Here is a 20,473-nt window from a genome sequence, read left to right on the forward strand (position 1 = left end):
CAGGACTGCAGTGCCAGAGCCAGCCTTGCGGTTGGGTCCGTGGGCCCACGTCCCAGCAGCTCTTCCCCTGCCCCTCCTGCCCTGCTCCAGAGCTTCGCACCGATGTTCCTGAGAGCCCCTCTGGCAGCTCGTGCTCTGGCCCCTCCACACCGACCTCCGACTACCCCGCCTTTCCTCTCTCCTGACCCACCACTGACACTGGCCTTAAACCCCAACTTGGCTGTTCATCCAAGCCAACCCCCGGAGAGAAGGGGTGTCTTTTACTGGTCTTTGTCGCCAGGCAGCCACCCTGAACTACCTTCAGATCCCTCCTCAAGGCAAATTTCTACCCCGAGGTGACCGAGCCTAGCCGGCCATGAACTCCAAACGGAGGAGACGGTTATGTGCGCGTGCGTGCCCACTCGTGCACAATTTCTCTCTCTGATCCCTCGGGTCACTCTATACCTGTTGGCATTCAGAGGACAGGAGCCTCCAGACCCCCACGCAGCACTGGGCCGTTCCAACCCAGCGACAAGTGGAGGAGCTTTCCAGGGGTGGGAGCAGAGCCTAGGTGTGGGTGGGAAGGGCCTTTCTTTGTCCTGCTAGAGGTTGCTGGCCACTTCTGTCAAACCGGTCTGCATCCACTTACCGGACTGCATCCAGCAAAACTTGGAGCCCAATCCCAAACTTGACAGCTTTGACTCATGTAGCTTGAGAAACACCAGGAAAAGTATTTCACCGTGGTACGGCTCTTAGGGACTGCTCAGTGCATCGGTGCCGGGCAGCAAGCAGGCAGCAGCCCTTCAGCAGTAAATGCAAGTGGCTTCACTCTCAAAAACTCACCTCCAGTGACAGATTCTTCAGCAGAAGTCCCAAAGTGTCCTCCGAAGCAAATTTTAGCCCTTGCCTTCAGTCTGCCTTTCTAAGAATAAGCTTGGTGGCTGGGCCCAGCCTGCATCAGTAGGTCAGGGAGGGTGTTCTGCCATTGCTCTACCTCTTAAGGCATTACTGTCTGCATGTATCTGTCTATGCAGTTTGTGTTCCCTCACACCGCACGCACGTCTGTGGGGAGCCTCCTTCTCACACGCTGCTGTTGAGAGGCTTCTTTAATTTCATCATTTACTTAGTGCCCTTAAAAAGCAACCTCAAAATAAATTTAACTGGACTCTTGGGAGGAAGGGAGTAGAGAGAGGAAAGTCCTGGAAGCAAAGAAGGGGAAGAGATTAATTTGTATCATCTTCATGGTTTTCTTTAACTGTTCTGGGCTTGCATTTGATATTCCTGCATTAACGTGAGGAGGAAGAGTCTGTCGATGGAACCGGAGCCACAGAGCAGCCCCAGTGCCTGATGTCGGGAGCCTGTGCATTTTCATAACGCCTGTACTTTCAGTCGCGCTGGAACACAGTTTAGAGCAAAGGAATCATGAGGTGCTTTCTGGCATTTTTGTTAACGATGAGGAAAATGATTGTCTGGCTTTGCAGAGCTGAGAGTCTCAGGTTTGAACCGCCGGGCTGAGGAGTTTGTCCTGAAAAACTTTTGCACGGCCTTTGAAAAGTCCTGCTCTGTAATGTGTGCCAAGTAACTGCGATGACTTCACACATTTGGTTTTCAGAGACTTGACTGAGGGATCCCAGATAGAAGTTTGATCCCACTAAAGTTTGCAAATGTGTCTTGTTCTAGGTGCTGGTGAATTTGCACTCTCCCATACAGCCGCAGATGCAAGACGAGAGATGGGGCTCTTCCTGAAACTTTCTGGTTCTGCATACTCATTTGGAAATCAATTTAATGCATTTTAATTGCCTATTTTTCTCCTCGGTTTTCTCTTCACCGCTAAACACCAGCAAAAAAAAAATAACAAGGTAGAGTCTAGCCAGGCAGGCTGCGAATGAGGAAGCTTGACTCATGAAGATTTTAATTTTGAGCATTTGTTCTTCAAGATAGCTAGTTCAGCATGCAGGGATGTCACAAAACAGGAATGCTGCCATTAGCTGATGGAACAAAGGCATTGGGCTCGTACGTCATTTTGTTGCATGAAGAACCAAACACTTACATCCTTGACCGAACTCCAGGAGCCTGGCAATCTGTTTCAGGATGCTGGTCCCCTCAGCCAAATCGTCCCTATGAAACCCCACGCACTGTACATGAAGTACGGTGTGAAAAGGATGAGGGAGATACAGTGCAAGCTGTGAAGAAGGAAAGGTGTGTGTTGAAAGCTCAGCCTCTTGCCAGCTTTTCCTGGTTCACCCTGGTGAAGAGAAGCTTCTGGCCCTGCCAAGCTGATCAAAGGGCTTCTCAGAAGCCCCCCATCCACGGGGCATTTCGGTGAGAAACGGGGTTTAGCCGAGGTCTGTGGCATCCCTGGAGAGCCGGGGCAGGCAGGGTGGCACGCAGCTGGACTGGGCGTTAGGATGAAAGCCAGGCCGCTGCCGAGGTGCCCCGGCTTGGCAGACGGTGCGGCTCAGGAGCGACCGAGGCACTTTTAGGCTGAAAAGCTCCAAGTTTCATCCCTGTCCAAGGCCACTGTCTTCGGAAACACTGAGCAGCTCAACGTTTGGTGAAAATAAGAGGGGAGGACAGTATGTTGCTTTACACCCTTGGGTTGCCGATCGGCACTGCCTACCTTATGTGAAATGTGAAGGACGCTCCTCAAGAGTACACAGCCACAGGCGAGTGGACAGAACCTTGGCACCTCACTTCATCACCTGGAAAATATTTCCTTTCTTCCGCAATACTTCTCATCCCCTGGGCTGTCCCATCATGCTGAAAGTGCTGGAGAAAGGGGGAGCAGGACGGGTGTTTACAAGCATCTGGTGCAAGAGGCCATAGTCAAAATTGCTGCTAGAGTAGTCCAAATCCTATTCATAAAGTTTGTGAAGGTGAGCCCAGAGAAGTTTAAAGCAATGATTTTGCGTTTGCTGGAGTTTAACAAGGTTGCTGACTCTGCCTCAGAAAATGAGCTCAGAAAAAAAGTATACAAGTATTGGAGTATTGATATTAGAAGGATAAACTTGGGTTAGAGAAGAGAGAAGTGTAATAAAGAGGGCCGTGCAGACGAAGAGAGCTAACAGGCCATATCTCCCAGGGCTCGGTGCCGGGACTCATTCTGTTTAAGTTTTGTACAAATGAGCCCGAGGTTGGCGCGATATGCTGGGTGTCCAGATGCGGATGACATCATGATAGGAGGGGAGGCTGCTGATAAATGTCAGGAATGCACCAGACTACGGGAGGATTTGGAGACGCTGGGGGAACAGGCTCATACGAAGGAATTCAATATTACACAACGGAAGGTTATTCACGTAGGGAGAACCAATAGCACATTTAAATGGAAGTTTAATGAACTAGAGCAGGAGGAAGCTCATGAAGGAAAAGGCTTGGGCTGGTGCTGAGGAGCAGTGGGGATAGCAGCAGCCCGACCAGTGAATAATAGCGCGGCTGAGATTTTGGAAAAGAGGGCTCATGCTGCAGCTGGGGCGCCCAAGGCTTCGCATCGGGTTGCTCGTTTCATGTGGCGACCGGGGTGTTCCTGGCATTGAACTCAGAGTCCCAAACGGGTCGGTCCCTGATTGCAGAGAGGGAGTTGACACGGGCTGCCTCAGCGCTGCTGGGCCTGATCCCTGTGTTGGGACAGGGAGCCTCAGGTCCAAGAGGAGATGCTGGCGTAACGCGCGTCTTGGCGGAGACAGCCAAGGACGCATTTGGCCCCCCCAGGGCACCTGCTTGTGACCACAGCTCAACACCACACGCCACCTTTGGTGTAAATCAGACTGGTCTCAGTCTCCCCTGGCTGCGGGGAGAGATGCACTCGGGGACCAGCTACCGGCAGAGGAGAGAGGATGAGGAGGAGGTACAGGGCCCTGTCGCTAAAAGCAGCAGACTTTCCAGGGGATGTAGAGCTTACGGGCTTGGCAAGAGGGAAAGGAGCCCCTTGGGCAGCAGAAGAGCCGTGGGCAGCCTTTCCTAATCCCCGACCACCCCGGGCTGCCAGGTGAAGCAGCGCTGCTGCCCGTGCAGCCGCCCCCCATCCCTCCTCCCAAGGGGTCAGCGCTTCCACGAAGCCTCCCGCAGCAGCCACGCTCCTCCGGATGAAATGCAGACATCTGGGGGAAAAAAAAAAAAAAAAAAAAAAAAAAAAAATCCCGGAGCTGCCTGAAAACGAAAGGGGCGATCCCACACCTCGGAGGATGGATGAGGTGAGAGCCACCGTCCCCACAGTGGGTAGGAACCGATACCCAGCCCAGGTCCCAGCCTCCCGCAAGACATCATAAATCTGACGTTTCCCTTCCCCCGGAGAAGGGTGGGCTCGGCTGCCAGCTTGGGTCCCCGTGCACCCAACCAGCCTTTCCTTCATTAAGTACTTTTGAGCGAGGCAAAAAACTTGTTACCACCCTCTGTACCACCAATTGGGGAAATCTGAAACACGTTAAGTATTTCTGGAGCTAAAATACATTGTCTGGTAGAAAACTTTGTGTCACTGCTACTTTGCAAGTCTGGCTATGCTGCACAAGTATAAGAATTTGCCAATTCTTCAGTACTATTTTGCAAACAGAGCGTTAAACGTGCTCTTATTTTTTAACCACCCCTTATTTTAACCACCTGGGTATTGCACATTTCGGGGAGAAACACAGAGGATGGGTGCTTTCGCTTTTGACGGTCGCTCTGTCGTGGGAAGGGGGGCACCTGAACCGCCGTGGCGTGCATCGTTACGAAATGATTCCTCTGAACTAGCATCTCAGTTTAATTCAGTCGCAGCTTTCCCTGTGTGGGTCTGGTGTGGCTGTCTGATGTCTGTCTTTGTTTTAAAAAGTCGGTGTCTGAACGGGTGACTGTAGCTCCAAAAAGGTTTAAGGTCCTTTGCCTGCAGTCCCTGGCTGCATTCCTAAAGAGTCGTTTAAAGAGTCCACTAAATCAAAAGCCAGGTAAATCAACAGAGCACTCAACGTCGTAATGAGACCGGTTATAAGGTAAATTACAACATTATTCAAGCACACAAAATTCCTCCTCTGGCATTTGTCCTGCTAAGTGCGACGCACCTTAAAAGTAGCCGAAATGGTTCCTGGCAGCCTGTGAAAGAGGCTGTGTCTGGGGGACAGGAGGCTGAGCCCAGCCCCTGCCTTCGCACCAACCTCTAACTTCGGGGGACCCCGGGCGTGCTCCAGGCCTTTGCTGGGAAGGTCCCTGGAGCCCGTTAGCGAAACGGCGGGGTACCGGCCCCAAACGCTGCCCACGTGCGCTCTCACTTCCCAGCAAATCTTGGTACAATTTTTCAAAGCAGGGGATTAGAAAGACTTTAATTAGGGACTCAGTTAGGGAGGCTTGAGACTTATAAATCTTTTGTTACAATGAATGAAATTCTGAACAGATGCTGATGCTTTTGAGGCTGCCAAGACCCAAAAGATGGGCGCGCAGACCCTAAGGAGATGGCCATTATTGTATATGCAAGATAAAAAAGGCTGTAAGGACGAGAAGCCCCCAAACAGAGCAGAATTTCTGTGCAGAGCGGGGGTGGCTTTCTCTGATCCATATCTTGGATTATGGGATTCTGTGCATTTCTTGTAAGAAAATATTTCACATTGGTAAACAGTGGAGAGAGGGCTGTGTGTCCATCCTCCTCCATCCCCCCCCCCCTCCAACCCCGCTTTCAAAACAGTTTTGTGAATACAAAGCTGAAAAGTTCTCATTTTACAGGACACCATGAGGAGAAATAATTTATCCCAGGTCTTGCAAGCATGTCGGGGTGTGCGTCAGGAACGGCAGCTCTGCCTGCCTGTTGCACCGTGCTCTGAACCCGGGTCCTCTGGTGAGGCGAGAGCGAAGGCGTTTGGTTTGAATTAGGGGTTCCCTGAGAAATGCTGCAGTTACCATGTCCAAAGCTCCACGCGAAACATCCCTCCCAGCCTGCAGAGGCCCAAAGAAAAGAGAGAGAAGCGAAATGCAGGAGGGAATACACACCCTCACAGGACTTAATGTGATGTGAAACTTGGTGAGCGTGAATCAGACTCTTTGGTGAATAAAAGGTCCTATATAAATACTCCGCAGGTTTTGGGGTGGTTTTTTTAAAGGATAGCATAACATTTACACACAACAGCTGAGGCCTGCGGGCAAATTTATAGCTTTGCTTGCAAAGATGAACAGAAGGGGTGAAAAGGGATCAAAAAGTGCCCACTCAGGCCTGTGGCACTTGGCTCCTTTTTGCAGCAATGGAAGCAGGTGTCGGAGGGCCAAGCCAACGGGGGGGGGCAGGCGGCTCCAGCATTTGGGGTGGGAAGCAGCGCGGAAGGGAAGGGCTCCTTCCCCACTCCCGCCCTCCTCCCTTCGACGATGTGCAGCTTCTTCCTCTGCCTGATTTCTCCAGGATGAATCGCTCGCTGTCGGGGGGGTGGAAAACCGGCGGGAACGCAAAGAGGCAGAGAGGCTCTGCAGCCTGTTCTGCTCCCCGCTGCACTGCCACCCTCCCCCCCCATCCCAAACTCGCCCCGGCCTGCTGTCCCCAGCATCGCCTGGGCGATGGAGCAGCCGCCGGGACGAGCTCCTCAGCCCCTGCGAGCTCAGCCCCCGCCGCAGCGGGAAGGTAGAGCGGGGCAGCCGAAGTCTCCCTGGCAATTAACCTAATTATGGGCCGAAAGCTCAGCGTCCGGCCTTCGCGCCCCAGCCGCCATGCGGGGAGGAGCGATGCGACAGGGAGCTGCCTCCTTCCCCCTGTACCTGGGAGGCAAAGAAGTCCGGCAGAAGAGCTGTCGGTCCCACAAAAGGCAAGAGGGGGGGTCCCATTTGAAGTCCCCGCTGACCCGTCGCAATAAATTGCTCCAAAACCTCCAAGACTTTTTTTTTTTTTTTTTTCCCCTTCCACCCCATTTCGTTTTTACTCCTGAGGAAAGAGTTGTAGGGTTTGGGTGTCAGAAATCCCAATTAATTAAGAGTGATTGTAGCCACAGCGATTGGGGGGTAGGGGTTTAGGCAGGAGACTGTAGGCAAGCGAGGCAAAGAACGCAGCCGTGTGCACCGAAGAAAGGAGCTGGTATCTGGGAAGTGGCTGCTCAAAAAGGGCCGGGGTGCATTCGCTACAATAATCCACTGAAACAACAGCCGGCTAAAAATAAGGTTGTTTTCGGTACTAAGCTCCTTTTAACTCCGTTAGTCATCGCCAGCTCCCAAAATAAGCTCCGTGTAACAGCCCTCTCCTAGTAGCGGCTGTAAACAGGGGGGGGGGGAGGCGGGGGGGAGGCGCAGGGGAAGGGGAGCCGCGGGGCCTGGGGGGGGGGGGGTGGCCGGGGGGCGGTGGCTGGCGGGACGTTGGAGCGGAGCCACGGTGGTCCGGGCAACGGCATTAAACAGGAGGAAACAGCCGGGGATTCCGTCATTTCAGCGGGGAGCGGAGCGAGGCGGCGGCGGCGGCGGGCAGGAAAGGAGAGTCCCGCCGGGGGCGGGGGGGGGGGGGGGGGGTAGGGGGGGTGCGGAGGGGGGTGCGCGGCTCCCCGAGCCCCCGCAGAGGTGACGGGATCCCCCCCCCAAACCCCAGCACCCCCCCCACACACACACACACACGGGACCCCCCGGGCCGGCCCACCGTTCGCTCCGTCGGGGGGAGGCGCTGCGCCCCGCGCCGCAGCGCCCCCTGGCGGCGCTCCCCCCCCCCCCCCCCCCCCCCCCCCGGCGTCATCGGCCCCACCCGCTCCGCGCCCGCGGTTCTTCCGCGCGTCCAGGCGGGTGTGGGTGTGGGTGTGGGTGTGTGTACACGCGCGCGACACGCGGACTGCGCTCTTCGGTGGGGAGCGTCCCCCACCGTGACTTAGTGGAGGAGCTCGCCCCGGGAGCAGGCAGGATTTCGTTTCTATTGGGTTTTCAACCACATATGGGTGTCAGGCGCTAGATTTATGATTGTTTTATTTCTTCTTCAGACACCAGATACGCTCAAAACCACCCCAACTCTCCGCACGCCTCCGTCCGAGAGGAAAGTATGGACCCTCCCGCCAGCTGTGGGGGCAGCGGCGGGACGAAGGGGGGGGGGGGGGGGGGGGCTCGAAGGGGCGATTTCGGCAGCACCTCACACCCCCTCCTCCCGTCACCCCCACCCACCCGTGCCGGGGTGTCGCGGCGTGGGCAGGGCCGGGGCATCCCGGAGGTGGGAGGTGGAAGGAGGAGTCGCTGCGGGTTGGAAACCTCGCCTTCCCCCCGCTACGAAGTGATGAGTTACAACTGTGTTGCTGAGATATTTACAGAATAATAATAAATAAAATAATAATAAATCTGGAGCGACTGAAACCGAGTCCACCGAGTCTGTTAGTAATTTAGCAGAATGGGATTTTCCTTTCTCTCGCCTGCCAGTTGATGCTCTTTTCCAAATTTCCACAGCGGGGGAAGCCTGCGATTTTTTACATAATGATTTCAGCATGCGAGGCTGCCTCGCTTTTCCCCCTCCCTCCCTCCCTCCCTCCTCCCTTTCCCTCCATGCCTACCTCCCCCCTTCTCCCCCGTCTGCCCTCTTTCACTTCGCGACCCCGGCGCGCCGCCCCGCTCCCCCAGGGACGGGACCCCGACTCCTCGGGGGGCGGGAGGCGGTCGCTGTGCCCCGCGGAGAGGCGCGGAGGGGCGCGGAAGGTCCCGCCGGGGCGCGGAGGGTCCCGCCGGTGCCCGCCTCCCGCTGCCCGGGGCCCGCCTGACATCACGGGGCCGGGGCGGGGAGTGGGGCCGGGAGGGGAAGGGAGGTGGGAGGGAAGGTGGTGGAGCGGGGGGGGGTGGGTGTGTGTGGGGGGGTGTTTTCCAGCTTTAAAAAGGCGGCGCCGGGCGCGCAACCCTGCGTCAGAGCGAGACTTCCCCGCTCCGCACACCCCGTTCCCCCCCCCCCACCCCACCCGCGGCGTGGGGCAGCGCCCGCCGCGGGCAGTGCCTCTCCGAAGTCCCCACGCACACCCGCCCTGCTCTCCATGCCCCGGCCCCGGGGGGGCGGCGGCGGCGGCGGCGGCGAGCTCCTGTGCCTCCGCGGGCGCGGCTGTCACGCCGGGGCGTGAAGGGTGGGTGGGTGGGTGGGTGTAGGTGTGGGGGGGAGGGGGAGGGGGGGTGTCGTAGCACCCCCGGGCCAGGCGACCGAAGGGCCGGCAGCGTCCCGGGGCGCGGCGCCGGGGGCTCGGCCGCCCCGCCGGGTGGATGCCAAGCGCTGCCCCGCCGCCGCGGGACCCAGGCAGCGGGGGAGAGGGGCCGGCGGCCGCCCCGCAGCGCGGCTCCCGCCCGCCCGGCAGCACCATGAAGGCGGCGGAGGAAGGTAAAAGGGCGGCGCTGGGGGCGGGAAAGGCGGGAGGGTGTCCCCCGTCGTCGTCGTCGTCGTCGCCGTCGTCGTGTCCCCGTCCCCCCCGTCCCCCCCCCCCCCCCCGGTGTTTCCCGGAGGTTTTGCCGGCGGCCGGGCGCTGATCGGTATCACCGCCGCTTCGCTCCCGCCGGGGCTGCGGCGCTGATCTCCGCCGGCGCGGAGCTGCGAGGGCGCCCGGGGTACCGGGGGTAGGACGCTGAGAAGCGGGTTGGGGGTTCCCTCCCCAGCCAGCCCCACGTTTTTTTGTTTTTTGTTTTTTTTTTTTTGGGGGGGGGGCGGCGAGGTCAGAATACAACCTGTAATCGCAGCCTCCCTCGCTCTGAGGAAAATAAGGGAGCCTTCTCCAAAAAGCGGGTGCCGGGCGCGCACGGACACGGGTGGGCATGGACACGGGTGCCCACCCCCCCCCCCCCCCCCGCCGGGGTTGCTCTTCCCCAGCCCCGCGACCGCCGCTCTGTGTCGCGACTCCTTTCACCGACGCCCCGGCGGCGAAAAGCTTGCTGAGAAACCCCTCGCGGGAAAGTTTCTGGAGAGAAAAATATCGTGGGCGCGGGGTTTGGGAAGCGATTCGCGGGTGGCGGCTCGTCCGGATGGAGCTCTCGGTCCTGCCCGGGGCAGCTCTCGTGCCAGTCGGGACATTTCCCCCCCCGCCACGGCGAGCATCGTTACCCTGCACGCCTCTGCCCACTGGTGAAACTTGGGCAGCTCGGCGCCTTTCGGCACCGGTTCGCCCCGGGAGCGGTACCCCACGGGCGGTATAACCGGGCATCACCTCCCTGCCGCCGCAGGTGCGGGCCCGGGGGCTGCCGTGACCCCACGGCGTCTCCCAGGCTCCCAAATGACCTTCCGATCCCGTGGGGCTGCCACTTTGCCTCTGCCGGGGCTAAAACGACCCACGGGGCTCGGGCAGGGCACAGCGAGCCCCCACGTCGTAGAAAGAGAAACTTGGGGAAAAAGTGGAGAACAGGGATTCTGGGGTGGGGAGGGGTGTCGTGTCCACGTCCACAGTGGTTATTCCACAGCATGGGGGCAACGGGGATCCCTTCCCTGGGTTTATCCTCAGAAAGCTGGATGGGCACTCAGGACCCAGATTTTTTTTTTTATTTTTTTTTTTTACCACAGATGTTTTCACTCCAGGGGTTTATTTCAGTTGACAGGATCCTGCCAGTGCAAAAGCTCCAAGCGCGGCGGTGACTGCGGCTCCACTTTTGAAGCATGCGAGTGCCTTTTTGGCTGAAAGTTAATTACGTTTTATTTCATAGCGCTGGCTTGCGCGCCTTTTGCACGCTCGGACCTCCGAGGGCTGCACCGCACGGTGTTTCCAGCGCTCGGGGCTTCAAGGGCACCGAATGCCCTAACTTGTAAAAATTATACCCAGAGGCAGCTGACACAAAAAGTTTACTGGAGCCTCTTGTCACAAAAAAAAAAAAAAAAATCCCCCCCCTCTCTATTTCTGTGGCATTTCTGATGCCTGTGTTAAAATGTCGCCAGCCGTCGGCGGCAGTTCTCTTCCCTGTTGATGCCTTTTGTAAAGGACTGAGAAAATGAGGCCAGACAGAAAGTGTGACCCAATCCAGGAAACCCGCAGGGGAGCCCTGCAAATCGGGATTGCTGCCTGCCAATTAAGGTGCCCCTTGATTGCCAAACGATGACAATCAAAGCAAATACTCTATTCCTTGCTTAGCCTGGAAAGAAACTCTCGCAAAGCGTCCTGGTTGGGAGGACCCCGCTTTTTTTTCTTTGGGTTTTAGTGAGGTGCGGAGTCCTTCGCCTCAGAGAACCCGCCTGGGTTCATGCCATGCACAAGTTAAATTGTGCTAAAAAAAAATCACAATAAAGCCCCCCTTCAAGGCCAGGGGGCTGCTGCAGCCCATGTCGGGTCGGTGGGAACCGCCAAGGTGCCTGACGGCACGGGGATGGGCCTCGGCCGAGGCACATCGCTTTCCCCCTGACCACTCGTTTCCCTCTCCCCGGTTTAATGACAGGGTTTTAATTTAGATTACGAACCGGCATGCCGCTGTTATTCCGTCCCCACATGTGGCATCACTTTGGTTTTACCTTTCCATAGTACGTCCTTCCTCTTTCTCCAAGGGAGGGGTGCCGGTTGGAACCGCTCATTGACAGCACTCTTGGTTCCTGGAACTGGCAAATCCAGCCATCCGTGGAGAGTTTGGGGCCAATTCAACAGTTCACCCACCCTGCAGGGACCAGGCGAAGGAGCGAGAGCAGCGGGTACTGGGGAGCTGCTCCGCCGCCGGCACCCCGGCGGGACATGGGGAGCAGACAGCGGGGTGAGCCTGGTGAAACTGGGAGGACTGGGGGGTGAGGCATCATCTCACCGGTAGGCCCTGGGCAGGGGACAGGAGGTGCGGCAGCCCCCACCGTCGGGGCAGAGCCTGAGGGATGTGAGTGGGTCCCTGAGGCGTGATACCCCCCCACACACCCCCCCCCGGCCTGCTCTGGCATCCCCAGGCGAGCATGGTGGGCCAGTGGCCGCAGGCGGGGGGGTCCGTAGCTGCCAACGCCTTTTGGACACTGGGGTGACTCAGCCCCGGCACGTTGGGGGGAGCCCTGCTGCCCCCGAGGGTGCTGCACGCAGCGCCCGTCCCCAGTGGGGTTGGAGTGCCCGATGGCAGCACCCACTGGGGGTGGCCCCGGGGGCTGCCGGTGCCAGGGACGGGGCTGCAGCATGGCTCGTCCCGCTGAGGAGGGGAAAAAAGTGTAACGGGCTCCGATGGAAAAAGACTGTGTTTTCCTGGCACTTGGTAACGGAGGCTTCAGCCGTAAGCCTGGAAAATGGTATTCCCTGGGTTTATAAGGGAATACCATTTCCATAACCGCTTTAAAAAACCATTCCACTTGAAACCCGGCCTGAAGCTCGGGGAGCTCGGGAGCGGGGGCGAGCCGAGTGCTGGGAGCTCCTTGGCCTGGCGGAGGCTTTTCTAGCGGGACGCTGGAATCCGACAGAAGTACATTTTTTTTCTGAACAGAAAAAGGGGCCTCGTTTTTTTTTCCCCTGCGCGTTTTTTTTTTGTTGTTGTTTTTTGTTTGTTTGTCTTTTTTTTTTTGTCTTTTTTTTTTTTTTTTTTTTTTTTTTTTTTTTTTTTTAGCGCGCCGGGGGAGCACCGTGCCTGCCCGGCCGCCCCGTGGTGTCACGGCGGCCTTTTTGGGGAAGGGGCCCCCGGTGCTCTCGGCCTCGGCCCGGGGATTTTTTTCCCTTCCCCCGGCGCAGGGAGAGCAGCCGGTAACTTTAGGAGTCGCGCTTCGACGCGCTTTTTATAGCAGTTGGCACTAGTGGGTGCTGCGGCTGAGGCTGATAGATGAATAATAAAGGGGGAGCGGAGCCTCGGAGGGGACCCCCGGGGGGTGCTTTACCAGAACTCGGCGATGAGGGGGACGCGGCGGTGTCCCGGCGGGGCGGGAAGAGCCACGCACAACCCCCCATCCGAACCCCCCCACGCTGAGGGCGGAAAGCTACTTTTGGGGGGGGGGGACGGGGACACGCGGTGCCGGTGAAGTCCCGCTGCCCGGCTACCCCCGCCCCGCTCCCCTGGGTGGGGGGGTGTCCCCCTTCCCAGCCCTTAGCAGCGCGCAAGTTGCGCACTAGGGGCAGAACGCCGCGGGGGGGGGGGGGGGGGGGCGGTTGTTTGCATCGACCCGGAAACATCAAACCGCGGGAGGGAGTGAGGCGGGAGGGAGTGAGGGCGGGCGGATCAGGGGCGGCGGCAGATAGGCCGCCCGTCGGGGCCGGGCTCGCGTTACCGGCCGCCGCCGCCGCCGAGGGGGAGCTGGGCCCGGCCCCGCCGGCTGCAGGTGTCGGGGCGGGCCCGACGGGGCGGGCCGGGGGCGGGAAGGGGGGGGTCGCGGCGGGAGCCATGACGGGCGTGGAGGCCGAGCAGGAGTTCGACTTCGATTTCCTCTTCGAGTTCAAGCACAGCGATGAGGGCGGAGGTGGGTGGCGGCCGCGGAGGGGTTGGGGGGAAGGTTACCCCACCCCCCCATCCCCCCCCCGGGTTTGGAGGGAGAGGGGGCGGCATTCCCGCCCCCGGAGAACGGGAGGTGGTTCTGGAGGCAGCCGGTGCCTAATTTTTAAAAGTTCGGGATTGTTTGAGTTGGCCTTGTAGGCTGCCCGGCGCTGGCGGGGGTTCACCCCCCGCGCTCCCCACCCCCACCCCCCCCCCCCCCCCCGCCCCCCGAGGCGTGGAAGTGGGCATCTGGGTCTTGCCCATTCCAGAGATGGGCCAGTTCCGAAAGCCACTTCTGCTCCCCTCCCCTTCCCCTATCCAGTGAGCTGGAGCTACTTAGGCTCCGGGTTTAGCTTGAAGGTCATCCGTAAGTAAAAATAACGGGCCTGGATTTATCACGGGTCACACCGTTCCCAGCTCTGGTGTCCCTGTCCGTCTGTCTTCTTTTTTTACGACTTTTAACAATACTTGAGGTGGAAATGAGGTGAACGAGCCTGGGACTGAGGAAAGAAAGCTGCCGCTTCCCAGGATGAGGTTGATTTTGCTTCGGCGTCGGTGCTCGCTGGCTGCCATCAAAAACTCTCCTGCAGGTAGAGGGTTTAACACAGCCCAAGAGTAAGGCTGGCTTGGTGTCCGCACTTCATCTTTTGCCTTTAAATCGAAGCAGGTTGCCAAGTTCTTGCCTGCGTATCGGAGGCTGCCAGGGGGCAGGGGAAGGCGGGGTGCTCCCCTTCCTCACGCTCCCCAAGCACCCGGCTCCCTAGCACACTGTGGGTGTCCACATGGCTGTCCAAACGGAGCCTCTCCGTTTTTAGAAAAACGTGGTGTTGAGAGTTTCACACCAAGCCTTTCAGCTGAGCGCCCTAGTAATTAGACACCTGGCAAGTGGAAGGGCCTAAGCAAATTAAGTGTCAAAGTCCTAGTGAGAAAAGTGCCTAACTCCATTAGGCGGATTTGAAAGCATGAATATAAACACAGACCTAGACGTGGCTTCATCTTTAGAAATGTAAAATAGCCCTCACCTCCTCTGAAGCCCCTCAGCGCTGCAGGTGTTCAGCATTCCTATTTAAAGAATGTAAATAAAAACTGATGGTGCCCAGTGCCTTGCAGGACCAGCCCATTAATGACAGAAAGGAATAAAACCTTTGCTCTGTGAAGTTAACTAGAGAAAAAAAATATTTTTCACGTTGTCACAAAGTGAAATGTAATATGTGAAGTTGTACTCACAAATCGATCTCTTGTCCTAGTTATACTTAACGTAAGTGTGGATTTGTTGGAACAGAACTGTCGCAGACCTGCCCTGCTCTATCTGATACTGGGGTTTGGCTCAAGATAGTAAAATACACCACTGAAAGTATCTTGGTAGTACGTGCACGGGTCCCGGGGGCCTCAGTGGAGCACGGTTGTGACAGTGACTCCAGGTTAAAGTGCTACCTTTAGTCCCTGTCAGCGCTGTGAGAATACCCTGCACGGCTGCATTACGTGGTACAGTTCCATGCCTTTGTAGCCACCTCCATCTCCCGCCCCTGAAGAAGGGCATTTTATTTCTACATGTCTAGTTCACCCTGGTGAGGACAACGTCAGCATGTTCCGAATGTTGACTACATATGTGCATTTGGTGAATTTTGTAAATACAGAAGTTGCGGAGAAGAATGTGCTTTTTCAGAAATTGTAGCTGGTGGGTTTTAGCTCGCAAATCAAGGGCTCGGTCCTGTTCCTAGCTCTGGCTTTGGGGATTTTATATTTGGTGGGCATATTTTCTACACGCTGCCTGAAAATTCAGGATGCCTGAATATATTTGGAAGGCTCTGTATCTTCCTTCTTTCAATTTTGGGTGCTATTGTGTGAGAAGTTGTATGACACGTTATTTTTCTTGGCCCTTTAAAAGTTGACTTTCTAAAAATATGCATTATAGTTCTAAAAGAGGCTATTCTTTGCCATGTGCATTAGGAGGACTTGTTGCTCGGAGTGCTTGAGGCTGTCTTTTAATTTTTTTATATATATATATTTTTAATGGATTCCAAAGCCTGGTCTGAGCCTTTATATTGCCTGCTTGGCCTGGGCTGCAGATCTCCAGTATTTGAATTTCACCCTAGCCCTGCCTTAGGTTTTAAGAGAGCTGCAGGGTTCGCAATACTTTTCACGCGGGTAATTGTTATCCCTGCTCTTTTGTTCGTTTGCCTCTTTATTTTTAACAGAAGATCTGATGGCGCCGATTCTGCAGTCGGCAGATGCTGCTGTTGCACCCCCTGTTTGCAAAGCCCACCCCGGGGGGGTGCAGAGCCCCCACTCTCCTGCCCGGGACGACGGACCTGGGGGGGGGGGGGGGCCCAGCTCTGCCATCCCACCCACGCGGCAGAAGGGCCCGTGGGGCATTTGTGGAAGAGGAGGCAGCATCCTGGCAGCAGCGTGGTGCCCAGGACATCGCTTTCCTCCGGAGCTGGGCGAAGGAGGGAGGGGGTTGAAGCTGCCTCGAAGGTGCTGCTTAGACCTTTTCTCTGAGCTAATTTCTGAAGGTCTTACCGCTGTTACACCACTTTGGGTTTTTTTTTTTTTGTTTTTTTTTTTTTTTTCCTGCAAAGAGGTGGTTGTGGTGACACTGAGCCATGTGGCAGGGCAGCAACAAGGGGGAGTGATTCGGGAAGTTTTGGAAGGAGGGGACTCTGATTCTCCAGGCGGATCTGCGCCCCGCTGCGACCACTGCAGTCGGATTATCTGTGTCGAAGTAGCGGCTCTTTCTCCATAGCTGCTGCCTGCCTTGTTGTTTGAATAGAGCGGTTTGAATAATCCGGTTTTATCTGTGGCATGCTCCGGTGTAATTTAATGACCCTTCCTCAGTATAATGGCCGGTCTCTGAAGGCAGACTGGAGACTGAGTTCAAAAGGTGTTGGTGCTCATTGTTCCTGACCATTGCTTGACATGACATACATCAGCCAGAGCATCGTGGAGTTGCTGTGAAACTGCGACAGCACATTAATTTTTCCTAAGGACCGCTTGCCTCGGCGGCGAGAAAGGCGAGCGCAGGATTGCCGGAGGATGACACCAGAGAGGGCTGAGCTGATAAACAAGAGAAAGAGAATAGCCGGCTGCGCTGGCTCAGAGTCTTGTTTGCATCCACGGCGCTCCTGGGGAGCGGGTCACGGTGGGAATAGCAGCTGCGGTAATTAGGATGGCTTTCCTCGTCTCCCTGGGGAAGGTGGGCAAGGGTGAGGGCCAAGGGAGCTTGCCCCCTGGGAGGGAAGGGGGACAAAGTCCAGGGGGGGACACAGAGTTTCCCTCTGTCCTGCAGGAAAGTGCTGCTGCTGTAATAAAACGATCCAGGAAGGCTGATGTGCTGAGAGCACAGCTCGGGGCTGGAGCTGGGGCTGGAGCTGGAGCAGGTTTCCAGCCTGCGGAGCAGCGTTACCCCAGGCTCAAAGTTTTTGAGAGAGGTTTAGAAAGCTTTTTGCTTTCTAAAAAGGTTTTGCTGCCTTTTCCCAGTAAGGCAAGAGGTACCGGCGCTGGGGGGCTCTGGCCCACGCATGCTGGTGATGCAGAGCCTCCCTACACCGCAAGGCACGGGGTTGGCGACTCCTGATCCCACCGCTGCCCAGAGCACAGGGGGCACGTCGCCCTCAGTTGGGGGGCTGCCCGCCTCCCCACGCGCGACCCACGGGTGTTCAGTGGGTGGCACGGAGTGACACAGGTGGAGCCCCGGGAGAGGGGAGCGGAGCCGCAGGAGCCCCTTTGGCAGGCCGGCGGCAAGGCGAGGCGAGGCAGGGCTGCTCTCCTGCTGACAGGCTTTGAGCTGCCGGTCCGCGTGGCGCAGCGGGGACGGAGGCCCACGAAGGGCGAGCTGTTCCCCCACCCTGGCTCGGGGAGCCCCTCAGCACAAGTCTGCGGTGGGATCCGGGCATTTTCCGCGCCGGCTGTGTGACTCTGCCGTTGCTTTCGTACGGCCGGAGCTGCGCGATGGTTGGAGCGTTGGCCAAGGGCAGTGCTGGACGCGGCACGCGCAATAACCAGCAATTTCAGTGGAATTTCAGCTGTCACGGCGTAGCGAGACATCCGTGTTTATCCTTCACCTGGCCTCTGCCAGTTGGGCTGGAAGATAAGTGGTCCCAGAAACCAGAGCAGGTCAATAGATCTGCCTCATTCCAAAATCCTAGTTAACTGGAACCAGTTGGAAACTTGCTGTAATGGAAATTTTGGTTGTGTATCATTTTTTTAACAGAATGCAGTTGATCATGTTCTTCACTTTAGTCTGCCTCCACTTTGATTTTTTTTTTTTTTTTTTTTTGGTCCTGCGTTTTTTGTGTACTCCAACTTTTGAGGGAAGGATTAGGCTTGCTTACGTAAAAGCAGATCTCTTGAGCAGCGCTGCCGTCTCTGAGCGCTGAAGCAGTGTTGTTTGGAGACTCAGATTTTTAGCTCTGAAGGCTCACATAAGAAGAGTGTCCTCGAGACAAACTCAGGCCGTGTACATCCCCGTCTCAAGGTAGCTTCTCTTGTGCTGTTCAGTCAGTGGCATTTTCAGGGACGATAGCCCACAGCATCTCCCCAAGCACGGCACACCTGTGGGCTGGGGTGTTGAAGAGAGCTGCACTTTTGGGCGTTGTGCCGTGTCCCCCCACCCCAGCTGGGTGTGTTACTAAGCCAGCGTATTCGTGCAGCACCTCATATCATTCTTTGTTGTTTGTTTGTTTTCCAGAACACTATAATTACCCATCTTCAAATGTCAACGCTGGCTTGCCTCTAAACGTGGCGCATTCCTCATTGTCAACCCCATGTCACGGCCTTCAGACATCAAATCCCGTCATTTCAGTTGTTCCATCAACAAACCATCCTTCTGGATACGGAGGACACATCGATGGCGGGGCCTCCGAGTATTACCTGCCACCAAACATCAGACCTAACGGAGCTCCAGCGCTGGAGAGCCCTAGAATTGAGATCACTTCCTACATGGGACTTCATCACAACAACAACCAGTTTTTCCACGATGAGGTTGAGGAGGCCATCCCGAACGCCAAGCGGTCGCCTTCCACCGCCACTTTGAACTTACCAAACATTGAGGCGTACAGAGACCCGTCCTGCCTGAGTCCAGCCAGTAGCTTGTCTTCCAGAAGCTGCAACTCCGAAGCGTCTTCCTACGAGTCCAACTACTCGTATCCATACACTTCACCCCAGACCTCTCCGTGGCAGTCCCCCTGCGTCTCTCCAAAGACCACCGACCCAGAGGAGGGCTACCAGCGCAGCATTGTGGCCTGCACTTTGCTCAGTTCCCCGAGGCACTCTCCGTCGACGTCTCCCAGGACGAGCATCACGGAGGAGAACTGGCTGGGGGCTCGCAACTCCAGGCCTCCGTCGCCCTGCAACAAGAGAAAGTACAGCCTCAACGGCCGGCAGACCTCCTACTCCCCCCACCACTCCCCCACGCCTTCGCCGCAAAACTCACCGCGGGTGAGCGTCACGGATGAGACGTGGCTGGGGAACACCAACCAGTACACCAGCTCCGCCATCGTCGCCGCCATCAACGCCCTCACCACCGACAGCACCATAGATATGAACGACGGGATTCCCATCAAGTCGAGGAAGACTGCCATCGACCACACCCCGTCCATGACTCTCAAAACCGAACCGGCCGCCGAGGATCACGGGACCATATCGCCAACTGCCGACCTGTCACCGGAAGACTTCTCCAGCTTTCAGCACATCAGGAAAGGAAACTTCTGCGAGCAGTACCTGTCCGTGCCACAGCATCCCTACCAGTGGGCCAAACCAAAGTCTCTGTCTCCGACATCCTACATGAGGTAAGGAACCCTGACTTAGAGGGCAATGCTGGTACTATCTTTATTGCATGCCTTTTTCATTTTTTTTTTGTTTTTTTTTTTTTTTTTCCCCTCCTTCCACCTCCTGTCTCTCCTTCCTGCCAGATCTGCCCATCCACTCATTCCACTTCGCTGTGTCTCGTGATGCTGCCTTGGTTGTTGGTGTGGCGTCACCACGAGGAAAGCCTCGAAAAGTTCAGGAGGCTGTCCTGGGAGCTGGCCCTGTGTGGGTTGTAACTGGTTATCTTCTTCCCGGGGGATGAGCCCCAGCCCAGGCAGACTGGAAATGGGGTATTCAGAAGCTCCTCAGACAGCAGGACAATTTGGTGCCATCAAACCCGTGGCTTTACTTCAGTAGTTTGTCATGGCTTAGTACGCTTTTATTGCAGGACAAAGAGATGGTCTTGTTATTGTGGCTGTTACAGGGCCTTTTACATTTAACACTTTATAATAGGCAGTGAATACAAACAGAATAGGAATATGGTTCTTTTGTGCTTTATTTCAGCTTTTACTTCATCTGAAAGCTGCCTATCAGTCTTCGTATCTTATCTGTGTTGGACAGTGATTTTCTTTTTTCCCCTCTTCCTCACCATTTTTATGCTTAAAAACCAAAACCTTACTTGTCAGCTGATAATACTCAAGGTACTGGTCACGTTTTTTTTATTATGAGAGGATTCCGGGTAGGAGGCACCACAGAATAGCCAGAATTTGAGTTACATCCACTGCTTTCTCTTTCAGTCTCAGCTATGGTCTTTATTTTGAAGTCTTCTAAAGGCAGTATACGCAGAAGCATGTGATGCAGGAAAAGAGTTTGGCTTTCCAAAAGTTTGCAGGCTGTTCCCAGTCCCTGTCTGTGATGGCCACCCTTCTCCTCACCTGCCTTCTTGCTTTTGACAGCAAAGTTGCCTTTCTCAAAATGAAAGAAGCGGGCATGTAGCTGAAATTTCTTAATTAGCGATACATCCCCTGGCTCTCAGCCCGCCCCGTCTTGCTTTTCTCCAGCCAGCACCTCTCTGCCACATCCCACCTCCCAAAACTGAGGGTGAGCGGTCCATGGCCCTTTGTGTTACCGCATGTAGCGCTGTGGTCCCCTTCCTCATCGTTCTCCTCCTCCTCTTCCTCCTCTCTGTGTTGCCCAAGGTCCTTGCAGGACCCCGGCGCAGTCCAGCGCTGGGAAGTGCAGCAACCCCTCTGGGTCTGGCCAAGCCATCCAGAGGTAGGCACTCGCTGCCTTTCGGAGCTGGGATAGGAGCTTTTACACCAAGCAAATCCTTCAGAGCCTTCCCCCTTACTTAAAAAAAAAAAGCCTTTCATGTTTTTCCACTGAAGTGCCAAGTAGCCCACGTTTGTCAGAGAGGCCAGCGGCTGGCTTCTGCGTCGCGGGGGCTGCTTTTTGCCGAAGCTTTCAAGGGCAATATTGG

At 56.3% G+C, this 20,473-nt stretch overlaps 1 protein-coding gene across 7 annotated transcripts in view; it reads left to right on the forward strand.

Annotated features, from left to right (window-relative positions):
- The first annotated feature begins 9,075 nt into the window (after window positions 1-9,075).
- The window catches only part of NFATC1 (nuclear factor of activated T cells 1), a 113,553-nt gene continuing 102,155 nt past the window's right edge, over window positions 9,076-20,473 (forward strand). For 6 of the 7 annotated variants that reach the window (XM_042806845.1, XM_042806847.1, XM_042806849.1 and 3 more), the window contains exons 1-2: window positions 9,076-9,235; window positions 17,936-19,034. In XM_042806845.1, coding sequence (XP_042662779.1) covers window positions 9,121-9,235; window positions 17,936-19,034 — 1,214 coding nt within the window. In that variant the 5' untranslated portion in view covers window positions 9,076-9,120. Of the gene's footprint in view, window positions 9,236-13,152; window positions 13,232-17,935; window positions 19,035-20,473 lie in introns of those variants that run through there. The other variant, XM_042806846.1, reaches the window with a different exon arrangement.

This window comes from Tyto alba, unplaced genomic scaffold, assembly GCF_018691265.1.
Source record: "Tyto alba isolate M040663 unplaced genomic scaffold, T.alba_DEE_v4.0 Super-Scaffold_48, whole genome shotgun sequence".
Classification (NCBI taxonomy): domain Eukaryota; kingdom Metazoa; phylum Chordata; class Aves; order Strigiformes; family Tytonidae; genus Tyto; species Tyto alba.